This window comes from Eriocheir sinensis, unplaced genomic scaffold (assembly GCF_024679095.1).
Source record: "Eriocheir sinensis breed Jianghai 21 unplaced genomic scaffold, ASM2467909v1 Scaffold501, whole genome shotgun sequence".
Taxonomy (NCBI): domain Eukaryota; kingdom Metazoa; phylum Arthropoda; class Malacostraca; order Decapoda; family Varunidae; genus Eriocheir; species Eriocheir sinensis.
In genome coordinates, this window is record NW_026111834.1 from 15,117 (window position 1) to 30,000 (window position 14,884).

At 44.5% G+C, this 14,884-nt stretch overlaps 1 protein-coding gene across 1 annotated transcript in view; it reads right to left on the reverse strand.

Moving 5' to 3' along the window:
- Positions 1-1,646: 1,646 nt before the first annotated feature.
- Positions 1,647-14,884, reverse strand: part of LOC126992803 (integumentary mucin C.1-like) — a 39,663-nt gene continuing 26,425 nt past the window's right edge. The window contains exon 5 of the mRNA XM_050851643.1: positions 1,647-1,858. Coding sequence (XP_050707600.1) covers positions 1,647-1,858 — 212 coding nt within the window. The remainder of the gene's footprint in view (positions 1,859-14,884) is intronic.

Genomic DNA, 14,884 nt, shown 5'->3' on the forward strand with positions numbered 1-14,884 from the left:
CACACACACACACACACACACACACACACACACACACACAGAGGAGGTAAAAAAATCACATACAGAAAAAAAACAAGAAAAATCAAGCAAAAAACACACACCATAATCTCTCTCTCTCTCTCTCTCTCTCTCTCTCTCTCTCTCTCTCTCTCTCTCTCTCTCTCTCTCTCTCTCTCTCTCTCTCTCTCTCTCTCTCTCTCTCTCTCTCTCTCTCTCTCTCTCTCTCTCTCTCTCTCTCAACACTCACCTGTAATTTGTGTTGCGCGGAGATAACAGTGTGGTCATGCATAATCTCCTCGTCTTCCTGGGGGGGCAGGGCGCGGGCCAGATCCTGGGGCAGGGGGCCTGCTGGGGGCTCCTCCGTGGGGGCCTGGGGCTGTCCCGTGTATAAGAGCGTCCAGGGCTGCGAGGGACTGGGTTCTGGGGCTGAGGGGGGGTGGGGGGGCGGTCTCCACTCCCCCCTCCCCTCCTTCCCCCCCTTCCTCCTCCCCAGGTATGATCGGGGGTGGCGGTGGGGAGATGATAGGCTCAGGTGGCGTGAAGGGTGGCTCAGGGGGGGTGAGGGGTGGCTGAGGGGGTGAGGAGGGGATGTCCGGCGGGGTGATTGGCTGCGGGGGTGTGGGGAGTTCAGGGAGTTATCACCCCTATACTGTCCTCCGCCTCCTCGCTCTCCCCCCTCCCCACCCCCCCGCGCCCCCCGTCGCACTCCGCCAAGAGGTCAGGGAAGAGCTGTCTTTTGACCTTCCCAACCTCATCTATTTCAACCTCCTCCTCCTCCTCCTCCTTCTCCTCCTCCTCCTCCTCCTCCAGTTTGTCCTCCTCCCTCAGATCAATATCCTGCTTGATCTTGTCCTCGGGGGAGCTGTCGGCCCCTGAGGAGGTCCTACGGGGATCCTTACGGGAATCCTCAAGTTGGGAGAGATCCTCAGGCTTGACACATACACAGTTTCGGCTTTTAGGACACTCACCACGCCTCCTACGACCACATCTCCACACAGGGGGGCGACAGGGGGTGGGCAGGGCTCAAGTCCACGGGGGGGTCGCTGGGGGTGTCTGCTGGGGGTGGCGGGGGGGGTGGCGGCGGGGGAGTGTAGGATGCCGCGGGGCGAGATTGCTTGTTTTTCATCTCCACTCGTGTCACATTCTCCCTCTCCTCCCATGACCGTCTGTACCCCCTCACCCCTCTCTCCTCCACGCCCCCTTCCTCCACCCCTTCACCCCCTTCCACGCCCCACCCCCCACCCCCTCTCCCCCCCGCCACGCCTAGGATCGTGTCCCTGAGGAGTGTGTTCACCACCTCACTATCCTCCTTTGAATGCCCCACCCGCCTCGCTCTCTCCACGCCCTCCTCCACTCTCCCCTCCTTTCCCTGGGGTTCCACTGGGGGGCTGGGGGGCCTGAGGGGGGTAGGGGACGCCTCCTTATCATCCTTGGTATCCTTTGCATCCTTCTCCTTGCTGGCATCCTTCAACACAACACTTTCACTAACAATCAAATCCACCTCCTTCTTCATCTCCTCCGTCACCCCTTCCACCTCCTCCACCTCCTCCTCCTCTTCCTCTCCTCCTCCTCCACCTCTTCCATTCTCCTTCGAGGTCCTGATCTTCTCCACATTGTTCACCTCCTTCTTCGTTTTCTCGGGGGGGTTAAGGGGGAGGAGGCAGGGATGGGGTCGTCTTGCCGCCCTCCGCCAGCCCATACTTGTGAGGGGTGACCAGCCAGATTGTAAGGTGGGCGTCTTCGAACCGCGGGGGGGCGGGGGGGCCGTGGGGGGCGGGGGCGTCGTGGTGCAGGGTCCTGGTGTAGCCCTTGGTGACCACGTCGTCTTCGCTCGTGCTGTGGCGTTGACCTGACCTGCCTGTGGGGGGAGAAGAGGGGGGGGGGTTAGTGGGGGGTGCCTGTGGGGTGATATAGAGGGGGGGGGGGGAAAGAGATAGTAGTTTTGGGGTGAGGAAGATTTTAAGAAGGGGGGTTGTGGGGGGTGGCTGTGGGGTGATGGGGGGGTGAGGGGTGAGAAATGGTAAAGGTTTTGGGGTGAGGAAGAAGAAGAGGAGAGGTTAGAGGGGAGATTGTGGGGGGAGGTTGTAGGGTGACGGGGGTGAGGAACAGTATGGGGGTAGTGGGGGGGTGGTTGGGGTGACGGAGAGATAAGGAAGAGAGACGGGGGGGGGGAAAGAGGATGAGGAGGAGGAAGATAAGGGAAAGAAGATTGATGGGAGAGGAAGAGTGGGAAGGAAGGAAGGAAGGAAGGAAGGAAGGAAGGAAGGAAGGAAGGAAGGAAGGTGGAGGAAGAGAAAATGTTAAGAGGGGAAGGAAGGGGAGGAAGAAGAAATGAAAAAGAGGGAGCTATTTAGAAAGGAAGGGAAGAGGAAGGGAGGGGAAGGGGAGGATGAAAGAATGCCTTGTGATATAGAGGGAAGGAGAAGGGAAGGGGTGAAGGGGAGGGGTGAAGGGTGAAGTGGGCGTCACGTGATGGGAGGGTTATGAGGTGTGACAGGGTGAAGGGGTGAAGTGAGGGGAGAGGAAGGGAAGGGAGGAGAAAGGGGAAGAGGGAGAAGGAGAGAAGTGAAAGAGGGCAGGAAGAGGAGGAGGAGGAGGAGGAGGAAGGGAGAGGAGCTATATAAAAAGAGAAGGACTAGAAGAGAAAGGAAGAGAAAGGAAGAGAAGGGAAGAGGGGAAAGGAGAGAGAGGAAGGAGTGAAAGAGGGCAGAGAGAAAGAGGAGGAGGAAGAGGGAGGGAGATGAGATATATAAAAGAGAAGGAATAGAAGAGAAGGGAAGAGAAAGGAAGAGAAGGGAAGGGAAAGGAAGGACTAAGGAAATGATGATGATGATGATGATGATGTATAAGTAAACAAACCTAAGACTACTATTACTACCACTACTACTACTACTACTACTACTATTACTACTACTACTAACAACAACATCCTGACCATTAGCCTACAAATTACTCCCTTCAATAGCTCTAACAGGTATATAATTAATGAAAAAAAATGCATAAGATAAAGAAATTAATGAAAAACAGGTAAAAAAAATTAATTAATGAAAAAAAAAAAAAAAACAGACAGGTGCAGAAGAAAGTGAAAGGTGTGTGTGTGTGTGTGTGTGTGTGTGTGTGTGTGTGTGTGTGTGTGTGTGTGTACCTATCTCTTCGTATACACACTCACTATACATACATACATACATACATTCACACACAAATAAGTAGATAAAGATAGATAGTTAGTTTATACATACATACATACACAGAGATAAGTAGATAGATAGATAGATAGTTAGTTTATACATACATACATACATACACACAGGTAAGTAGATAAAGATAGATAGTTAGTTTATACATACATACATACACACAGATAAGTAGATAGATAGATAGATAGTTTATACATACATACATACACAGAGATAAGTAGATAGAGATAGATAGATAGTTTATACATACATACATTCACACAGATAAGTAGATAAAGATAGATAGTTAGTTTATACATACATACATACACAGAGATAAGTAGATAGATAGATAGAGATAAGTAGATGAATTATAGATAGATTATACATACATTCACTTTACACTTTTGAGAAAATCCGCTAATTCTCGTAAGGTTATACACATGGTGGTGGTGGTGGTGGTTGTGGTTGTGGTGGTCCCATGCCTTGCCACACTAGGACCATATCACCACCTCAGGGCCACACCACACCATAGGGCCACATCATAAAGAGGAGGAGGAGGAGGAGGAGGAGGAGGAGGAGGAGGAACTAGAATAGGAATAAAAATAAGAGGAAGAGGAAGAAGGACTCAGCCACATCACAAAACGAAGGAAGAGGAGGAAGAGGAAGAGGAGGAGGAAGAGGAAGAAGCACAAGAGGAGGACGAACAACTAGAGGAAGAACAAGAAGAAAAAGAGGAAGGGAGAGAAAGAACAGGAGAAGGAAGAGGAGGAGAATAAAGAGGTAAAGTAAAGGAAGAGGAAGGAAGCGTAGAAGAAAGAGAGAGAGGAAGAGGAGGAGGAGGAGGAGGTGAGGTAAAGGAAGAAGAAGGAGGAGGAGAAGGAAGAGGAGGAGCAGGAGAAATATTAAGCCCGAGAATGCAAGTCATATTACACGCCCGCCTCAAGACCCATTAGGCAGACAGGTAACAGGTGAGCTTGGCCAGGTAGAAGAGAAAAGGAGGTAAAAACAGGTAGACGAGAAGGTAGAAGAGAATGTCAGGTAAAAGAAATACCAGTGAAAAAAAAAGAGAGGGAAACAGGTGGAAGTAGAAGAGAAAACCAGGTAAAAGAGACAGGTACAGGAGGTCAGGTAAGGTTAGACAGGACGGAAGGACCAAATATAGAAGAGAAAGGCAGGTAGTAGAGATTGTCAAGTAGAAGAGAAAACCAGGTAGAAGAGAAGAATGGTTGAGATTGAACAAGAGGTGCCTGATAGATACACCCAAAGTAGAAGAGAAAAACAGGTACGAGAGAATCAGAGAGGAGTGTAAGATAGAAGAGAGGACCACGTAAGAGACAGGTAGAGGAGAGGTAGAAGAGAGAACAAGAAAGAGGAGGGTCTGGATAGCTGAGGAGACCAGGTAGAGGAGAGGGGCAGGTAAGGGGTGGACAGGTAGAGGAGAAACCCAAGGTAGAAGAGAGAGCTAATTAGAAGAGAGAGTGAGAACGAGGAGAAATTGACAGAAGATAAGGTTAGGGTAGAAGAGAGGGCCAGATAATGTTGAAGAGATAAGATAGACAGGAACAGAAAGAGGAGAAAGTAAGGTAGAAGAGACTGACAAGATTGAAAATATAAGGTAGACAGGACCGGAAAGAGGAGAAAGTCAGGTAGAGGAGACGGGTAGAAGAGCCAGATGAGGTAGATAGGACCAGAAAAAAGTCAGGTAGAAGAGAGAGCCAGATAAGGTAGACAGGACCAGGGAGAGGAGAAAATCAGGTAGAGGAGACAGGTAGTAGATAGAGCCGGATAAGGTTGAAAAGATTAGGTAGACAGGCTCAAAAAGAGGAGAAAGCCAGGTAGAAGAGAGCTAGATGAGGTAGATAGGACCAGGGAGAGGAGAATGACAGGTAGAGGAGACAGGTAGAAGAGAGACAGATGAGGTAGATAGGACCAGGGAGAGGAGAAAACCAAGTAGAAGAGAAAGGTAGAAGAGAGCTAGATGAGGTAGATAGGATCAGGGAGAGGAGAATGACAGGTAGAGGAGACAGGTAGAAGAGAGCCAGGTAAAGTAGATAGGACCAGGGAGAGAAGAATTACAGGTAGAAGAGACAGATGAGGTAGATAGGACCAGGGAGAGGAGAATTACAGGTAGAAGAGAGGGCCAACAGCGTGGTTCCAATCCTCAAGTGTCTCCCGTTTTCTATGCTTCACGGCAATGTCCCGTCCTCCGTTTTCTTTCTGTCTTTCTTCCCGTTTTCTTTCCCTCGTTGATTTTCTTTCACTGGTCTCGTTTTCTGTTCTCATTTCATTTCCGTTTTCTTTCTTTGTCTTTCTTCCCGTTTTCTTTCCCTTGTTTATTTTCTTTCACTGGTCTTGTTTTCTTTTCTTCATTTTATTTTCGTTTTTTTCTTTTTCTTTCTTTCTTTCACGTGTTTTCTTTCTTTTTCTTCCTTTTTTCTCTCTCGTTTTTTCTTTTCAATTAATTTCGATTTTTTTTATATTATTTTCTTTATTCTTTTATATTAGTGGCACTCAATTGTTTTTGTTGTTGTTTTTTGTTTGTCTTTTTTTGGTGATATAAAGTAAAGAAAATTAAGACAACAGATATATGTTTGTTTATGTGTATGTATGTATGTATGTATGTATGTGTGTGTGTATGTTTGTGTAAGTATATCACGTGACGAAATACACACACACACACACACACACACACACACACACAATATTAATCTTTAAACAAAATTAATTCCCTCTCTCTCTCTCTCTCTCTCTCTCTCTCTCTCTCTCTCTCTCTCTCTCTCTCTCTCTCTCTCTCTCTCTCTCTCTCTCTCTCTCAAGACAATTTTGCGACTTTTGAACCAATTTCGTTTCCTTCCTCCTTTCTTCTTCCTCCTCCTCCTCCTCCTCCTCGTCTTCCTCCTCCTCCTCGTCTTCCTCCTCCTCCTCCCCTACAAAATTACATACCTACTTGTCTATTTCAATTTCTTCCCTGAGAGAGAGAGAGAGAGGGGTCAAGGTCAGTTTCCGCTTTCAGTCACTGACCATATGGGCGTCTCTCTCTCTCTCACTCTCTCTCTCTCTCTCTCTCTCTCTCTCTCTCTCTCTCTCTCTCTCTCTCTCAGAAATTATGAAAGAAGAAAGCGACAGTAAGGAGGAGATAATAAGAATGGAGGAAGAGGAGGAGGAGGAGGAGGAGGAACAGGAGGAGGAGGAGGAGGAGGAGGAGGAGGAGGAGGAAGAGGAGGAGGAGATTAAGATGAAAAAAATTATAAAAAAGACAAAGAAGAACATGCCCTGAGAGAGAGAGAGAGAGAGAGAGGACAAAGAAAGGATGCAAAAGATAATGAAAAGGAGACAAAAGAAGGAAATGGAAGCAAGAGGAGGAGGAAGAGGAGGAAGAGGAGGAGGAGGAGGAGGAGGAGGGCCAAAATTAAACATCTTTCCCCTCCAATAATAACATCTCCTCCTCCTCCTCCTCTTCTTCTTCTTCTTCCTCTTCCTCCTCCTCCTCCTTTACTCTTAGGGGAGGGACGGGAAGGAAAAAAAGGGGATATAAAGATGAAGATGAGAGAGAGAGAGAGAATGTTTATGCTGTAGGCGTGGACATTCTCTCTCTCTCTCTCTAAGTGAAGGTCTCAAGCTCAAGTCACGTAAATCTATCGTCAGCGTCTCTCTCTCTCTCTCTCTCTCTCTCTCTCTCTCTCTCTCTCTCTCTCTCTCTCTCTCTCTCTCTCTCTCTCTCTCTTAGGCATTATCGTGTGGTACAAACTGTCATATGTTTTGAGAGAGAGAGAGAGAGAGAGAGAGAGAGAGAGAGAGTAGACAAAACACAGACAACTTCAAACACATTTCTCTCTCTATTTCATTTTTTTTTAGAAGGGAAGATGAAAAAACGGGGAAGGAAGGAAGAAGGGGAGAGGAAGGAAGAGGAAATGAATGGGGAAGAAAGGAAAGGGAAGGAATGGGATGGATAGGGAGGAAGAGAATGGGTAAGGAAGGGAGAGGAGGGGAAGGAAAGGAAGGGGAAGGGAATAGGAAAAGAAATTCGGAAGGAAGGGAAGGAAGGGAAGAAGGGGGAAACTGAAGGGTGAAAGGAAGGGAAGGGAAGGGAGAAAGGGAGGTTGAGAAAAGAGAAAATGAAGGGAAAGAAGGGAAAGGGAAGGAGAAAGGTAGGTTAAAAGGAGAAAATGAAGGGAAAGAAAGGGAAGGGAAAGGGAGGAAGGAAGGTTGAGAAAGGAGAAAATGAAGGGAAAGGAAGGGAAAATGAAGGTTGAGAAAGGAGAAAATGAAGGGAAAGGAAGGGAAAATGAAGGTTGAGAAAGGAGAAAATGAAGGGAAAGAAGGGAAAGGAAGGGAAAAGGAAGGTTAGAAAATGAAGGGAAGGACAGAGAAAATGAAGAGAAAATGAAGGGAAAGTTAGAAGGAAGGAAGGAAGGAAAGGAAGGGAAAAGAACGGAGAAAATGAAGGGAAAGAAGGGGAAAGGAAGGGGCAGGGAAAGGAATGGAGTAGGGAAAGGCGGGGATGGGCACTGTCAATCACATTTACCCCCCTTCTTTACCCCTTCATTATCACCCCCCCCCCACTTCCCCTTTCCAAACCGAGTCATTCGAAACAGCAACAACCTTCCTGCAAAATTAGTCAGTGAGGAAACTATCAATGCCTGCTTTTCCGTGCTTCCCTTGTTTCCTCCTCCTCCTCCATCCCTCCCTATTCCTCCTCGTCATCCCCTTACCCTTAAATCTATACCTGACAAACTTTTTTTTCAGAGTTATCCGCCACTGCAATATCCTTCCTGCAATCTTGTCAGTGTGAAATCCATCAACGCCTTCAAGAATAACATCGACCGTTCCTTCGCCGCGTCCGGAGTGAAGTGAACGTACGTATATTGAAGTGCTTTGATCCTGAACGTGATGTGAAGGGCGCGAAGTGGCTGTCGGGCTGATCAAAGTGCGTACCAGAGCGGGCAACCTTGTAATGAGAGAATCGGTTTAATGTGGCCTGTTTTTCAATGTGTTCGTGTTTCCTTCTTTTACTACTCCTCCTCTTCTCCTCCTTGTGTTCTTGTTCTTCTTCTTTCTCCTCCTTCACTTGTTCTATTTCTTCTTTCTTCTTCATTTACTCCTCATTCTCTCCATCTTCTTCTTCTTTTTCTTCTTCCTCCTCTTCTTCTTCATCTTCTTTTTCTTCTTCTTCTTCTTCCTCTTCCTCCTCCTCCTCTTCTCTTCTTCTTTTTTTTCTTTTTCTTCTATTACTACTACTTCTTCTTCTTCTCTTCTTCTTCTTCTTCCTCCTCCTTCTCCTATTCTTCTTCTTCTTCTTCCTCTTCCTCCTCCTCCTCTTCTTTTCTTCTTTTTCTTTTTCTTCTATTTCTACTACGTCTTCTTCTCTTCTTCTTCTTCTTCTTCTTCTTCCTCCTCCTTCTCCTATTCTTCTTCTTCTTCTTCTTCCTCTTCTTCTTCTTTTTCTTCTATCACTACTACTTCTTCTTCTTCCTCCTCCTCCTCTTCTTCTTCTTCTTCCTCTTCTTCATCATCTTCTTCCTCTTCCTCCTACCTTTCTTCCATCTTCTCTTCCTCACTTTATCCACTCCTCCTCCTCTCCTCTAATTCTTCTTTTACTTCCTTACTCTTCCTCTCTTCTCCTCCTCCTCACACTTCTCTTCCTCCTCCTCCTCCTCCTCTTCCTTTCATCTTCTCTTCCTCATTCTGTCCACTCTTCCTCTTTCTCTTCCTCCTCCTCCTCCTCTTCCTTTCATCTTCTCTTCCTCATTCTGTCCACTCTTCCTCTTTCTCCTCCTCCTCCTCCTCCTCAGACATTTCTTACACCTTTTCTCCTCCTCCTCGTCTTCTTGTCCACTCCTCCTCCTCCTCCTCTTCCTCCTCAAGGGCTGACGTCATGGCTGCCACACCCGTAAGCGTCTCTCTCTCTCTCTCTCTCTCTCTCTCTCTCTCTCTCTCTCTCTCTCTCTCTCTCTCTCTCTCTCTCTCTCAATAACACTTGGCCAATAATTTCAGAACAAGGGAACAAAAAATAACCAAATAAATAAATGAATAAAGGAAATTAATGATAAATACAATGAAGAAATAAAGAAAATAAAGAAAAATAAAGAAAAAAAAAAAATAAATAAAAATAAAAAAAAATAAAAAGAAAATAATTACTTGGATCCAGATATAAGGATTTGAGAGAGAGAGAGAGAGAGAACAAGTCAAGTGTAACAAGGGGCCTTTGTCTCTCTCTCTCTCTCTCTCTCTCTCTCTCTCTCTCTCTCTCTCTCTCTCTCTCTCTCTCTCTCTCTCTCTCCTGATTACTCTCACTATCCACCACCTCTAACCTTTTCTCTCACCACAATCTCTCTCTCTCTCCCCCCCCCTCCAAGGCAAGCAGCTTCCACCTCCTCCTCCTCTTCCTCCTCCTCCTCCTCTCACCTGGTCAAGTACCAATGATAATAATAAAATAATACTAATTATAAGGTGAGAGAGAGAGAGAGAGAGAGAGAGAGAGAGAGAGAGAGAGAGAGAGAGAGTAACGTATTCTCTCAGTTTCAACTTTCCTTACACATTCACTCTCTTTTCCTCCTCCTCCTCCTCCTCCTCCTCCTCTTCCTCCTCCTCCTCCCCCTCCTCCTCCTCCTTTCTCTCCCTCACCTGTTTCAATGCCCTCACACAGCTCTTGCGAGAGAGAGAGAGAGAGAGAGAGAGAGAGAGAGAGAGATTGTTTATTTGTCTTAATATTAATCTTTTAACGTTTGTCTCTCTCGAACTTAACATTCCTCTCTCTCTCTCTCTCTCTCTCTCTCTCTCTCTCTCTTCAGGACATGCCAAAGCTCCATCTCTCCCTTCCTCCTCATTCCTCCTCCTCCTCTTCTTCCCTCTTCCTCCTCTTCTTCTTCCGTCTTCCCTCTTCCTCCTACTTCCTTTCCTCCTCTCCTCAACTTCTATAAATATTCTCTTCCTCTTCCTCCTCTTCCTTATATCCACTTATCTTCTCCTCCTCCTCCTCCTCTTCCTTATATTCTCCTTTTCTCTCTCTTCGTTATTTCTTCCTTTCTTCTCTTCTTCCTCTTCCTCCACAATTATTTTCCATTTCTCTCATTTCTCATTCCTCTCTCTCTCTCTCTCTCTCTCTCTCTCTCTCTCTCTCTCTCTCTCTCTCTCTCTCTCTCTCTCTCTCTCTCTCTCTCTCTCTTCCTCCTTTATTATCTTCCTGCCTTCTCTCTTTCTTGTTTCCTCCTCCTCCATAGTCTTCTCTTCTCTTCTCTTCTCTCTCTCTCTCTCTTCTTATTTCAACCTTTCATATTTCACCTCCTCCTCCTCCTCCTCCTCTTCCTCCTCCCCCCCACGGATCAAGGGCGCGCACACACACACGCACACACCTAACGGCTAAGGTCTTAAGGGGTTACGGCCCTGCCCAACCCTCCTTCACTCACACCTATACAAAGGAATTCAACTCTCCATAAAGGGATCCAATGCTCTTTAGGCGGATCAGACTCTATAGGAAGGGGATTCAGTGCTTTATAGACGGTCTGGACTCTTTATAAGCATGTGTTCGTTTGTTCGTTTCGAGATAAGTCTGTATATAAGGGATTTGGGGATTTATAATAGGGTTGGATTCTCTATAAAAGGGATTTGATAGTTTATGAAGGGATTTAGTAGTGCAGAGACGGTTGGAAATGTTGATAGGGGTTTTAAGTAGGATTTATGTAAGGGATTCAAGAAGGGTTTAATTGGGTTGGATTCTGTATATGGGATTTGATGGTTTATAAAGGGATTGAGTACTGTAGAGATGGTTAGATTAGTTGATTGGGTTTTAAGTAGAAGGATTTGTATAAGGGATTCAAGAGGGTTTTAATAGGCTTGGATTCTCTGTATAAGGGACTTGATGGTTTATAAAAGGATTGAGTACTGTAGATGTTTGGATTCGTAGATAGGGGTTTTAAGGAGTGGGATTTAGGGTTTTGGATATGATTTTAACTTTTCCTTATCTATCTATTTATCCTATTTCTACTATTCTTATTACATTATCTATCTATCTATCTATCAATCTATCTGTGTGTTAGTCTATCTCTATCTATCAATCTGTCTCTTTCTATCTATCTATCTATTTTTCTTCTATTACCATCCTTTCATCATCTCATTTAGCATTATCTATATATGTCTATCTATCTCTATATCTATCTATCTCTTGCAATCTATCTATCTATCTATCTATTTCTCTTACCATCGTTTCATCATCTTATTTAGCATTCTCTCTCTCTCTCTCTCTCTCTCTCTCTCTCTCTCTCTCTCTCTCTCTCTCTCTCTCTCTCTCTCTGCTATCAACACCCTATCATCTAATTTAACATATCTCATTAACCATTTTCTCCGTCATTATCTTTCCGGGTGATTAGGCAAAGGCTCTCATTAGTGGCATCAACAAACCGCAGGTGATGACGGGAAGGAAGCGCTCAGGTAACGCCAGGTAATTGCGGGTCATTAGTAAGATGTCACCTGTTATTTGTGTGTGTGTGTGTGTGTGTGTGTGTGTGTGTGTGTGTGTGTGTTTGGTGAGGTGTTGATAGGTGGGGGTGTGGGATTAATGTTTTTTTTTTTTTTGTTGTTGTTTTTGTTTTTGTTGATGTACATATTGATTGTTTTTTTCTGATTTTCTTTTCTTTTCTTTCCTCTCTCTTATTCCCCCCTTCGTTATTTTTTTTCTCTTTTATTCTTTCTCTTTTTTATTTTGTGTTATTCCTCTTTTCCTTTCCTTTCCTTTCCTCGTTTTTTCTGATTTTTTCTTCTTTTCTTTCTCTTATTCCCTTTCATTCGTTATTTCTTTTTCTCTCTTATACTTTTCATTTTTTATTTTGTTTTCCTCTTTTCCTATTTTTTTTTTTATGTTACCCTCTCTACCCCCCTTCTTCTTCCTCCTCCTCCTCCTCCTCCTCCTTCTTCGTTCATTATCTTATTTTCCCTTCTTTCTTCATTTGCTCTTTATTCTTTTTTTATTTTCCTTCTCTATTCCTTCTTTTTTTTCTTGTTTATTTATGTTTTATTCTCTCGTTTTCTTTCTCTCTCTTCTTCTCTCATTCCTTCTCTTTTTCTCTCTTTCATTCCCCTATTTCTTCTTCTTCTCCTTTTGTCGTGTTCTCGTTCTTCATCTCAACACACACACACACACACACACACACACACACACACACACACACACACACACACACACACACACACACACACACACACATATCAAACACACACACACACACACACACACACACACACACACACACACACACACACACACACACACACACACACACACACACACACACACACACACACACACACACACACACACACACATATCCAAACACACACACACACACACATATCCAAACACACACACACACACACACACACACACACACACAATTTATTCATTTATATTTTCCTTTATTTTTATTTTCTTATATTTTTTAACTTTTTTTGCACATCATTTCCATTCGCAAACAACTTTCCCTTTCACTTTTCATCACTTTCCCTTTTCTTCCTTTCTTTATTTCTCTTCTCCTTCCTTTCTTTCTTCATTCCTTCATTCTTTCTCTTCTTTCTTCTCCCTCTTCCTTGTTTATTTTAATCTTTCACTCTTTCCTTTTATCTTTCTTTCTCTCTTTTCCTTCTTTCTTTCTTACTTTCCTTCTCTTTCTCTCCTTCCATTCCTTCATTCATTCTCTCTTTAAGCCTTCTACTCTCCCTCCCTTTTCATCTTTCCTTTCCTTCTCTTTCTTTCTCTCCTTTCCTCCCCACTTCAATCCTTCCATCATTCCTCCTTTCCTTCTCCCTTTCTTTTTCTTTCATCCGTCTATGCTTCCTCCTTTCCTTCTTTCTTCCATCCTTATTTTTCTCTCCTATCTTTCCATTCTTCCTCCTCTCCTTCTCTCTTCCTCCCTTTATTTTTCTTCCTATTTCCTTACTTATCTTTTTCTTCCTCTTCTTTTTCCTTTTATTCTTTCTTCCCTTTAACACACGTGACCCAATTTTCCTATTTTTCTTCACTCCTTCTTTTCGTATCTATATATTTTTCTTCCAGTTTCATTACTATCTTCTTTCTTCCTCTTCTCTTTCTTTCTTCTTTCTTTTTAACACGTGACCCAATTTTCCTATTTCCCTTCACACCTTCTTTTCGTATATTTCTTAATTATGTTTTTTTTTAGGAAACACTCGACGCAAAACACATTAGCGCAACACTTTTACGACACACTCACACACCTTGGGGAAACACACACCTGCCCTAATTAACATTCACACGTTTGCAACACACCTTAATAATGCCTTTTTTTTTTCTTTAATTTTTCTTTCTTTAAAATTTTCTCACTTTTTTTTTTGGTTCAGTCGTATTTTTTGGGTTGTTTACAGTTCACTAATTTCACGTTTGTCTGTTGTCTGTTCTCTCTCTCTCTCTCTCTCTCTCTCTCTCTCTCTCTCTCTCTCTCTCTCTCTCTCATCCGCCGCTCACGAAATCTCAAGTGGCACTGTGGTCGACAACTTTGGCATCTCTCTCTCTCTCTCTCTCTCTCTCTCTCTCTCTCTCTCTCTCATCCTCCTTGATCTGTTACCCTCTCCCCCCCTTCCCCCTACGACCTTCTTCTTCCTCCTCCTCCTCCTCTTCCTCCCCCCTTCCTCCTCCTCCTCCTCCTCCTCCCTTCGTTCAAATCCATCTTACGTTTTCTTTATATTCCTTGTAAGTCCGTTTTCTCTCTCTCTCTCTCTCTCTCTCTCTCTCTCTCTCTCTCCGTTGCAAATGTCACATTACCGTTTGGTATGGGAATGTTGAGAGAGAGAGAGAGAGAGAGAGAGAGAACGGAAGATTGAATAAAACAGGTGTAACTCATTCATTCGGTTTGACTCGGAGGAAGGAGGAGGAGGAAGAGGAAGAGGAGGAGGAGGAGGAGGAGGAGGAAAGGAATGAAGTGAGAAAATATAAAACAAGGAAAAACATGAATAAAAAAAAAGAGAAACGGAAAATAATAGTGAATCAGTAAAAGAAGAAAAAAAGAAGAAAATATATACGGAAGAGGAAGAAGGGAAGAGGAGGAAGAGGAAGAAGGGAAGAGGAGGAAGAGGAAAAAGAGGAAGATAGTAAAATAATTAATAAAGAGAAGAAAGAAGAAAAAAAAGGAAAAGAATGGGAGGGAAAGAAGAAAGGAGGGAAGGGGAAGAAAAGAAGGGGCAGTAAAGAGAAGGGAAGAAAAGAAAGAGGGAAGAGGAGGAGAGTAAAGAAAGGAAGAGAGTAGTTATGGGAGGGAGGGGAGAGGAATGGGAAGAGGGAATGGGGAAGAAAGGGGAAGAAAGATAGTGGAAGGAAGATGACGGAAAAGGAAGGGAAGGAAGGGGGAAGGGAAGACAGGTGAAAAAATATACAGATGAGGAAAGGGAAGAAGAAGGGAAAATGGGAAGGATGGGAAGGGGAGAAGGGAAGAAAAGAGATGGGGAAGGAAAAGTTTAAAGAAAAGGGAGAGAGGGTGAAGGGAAGAAGGGGAGAGAAAATAAGGAAAAGGGGAGAAAGGGGACGAAGGAATAGGGGAGGAAAAGGGAGAGGAGAGAATGGGGAATGGGAAAATTAGGGACGAAAATGAAGGGAAGGAAAGGGAGGGGGAAGAAAAGGGAAGGGAAGGGGAAGGGAAAATGGAAATAATGATAAAGGAAGGAATAATGAGGTAAGGAAGGTGACGAGGAAGGAAGGGAAGGGA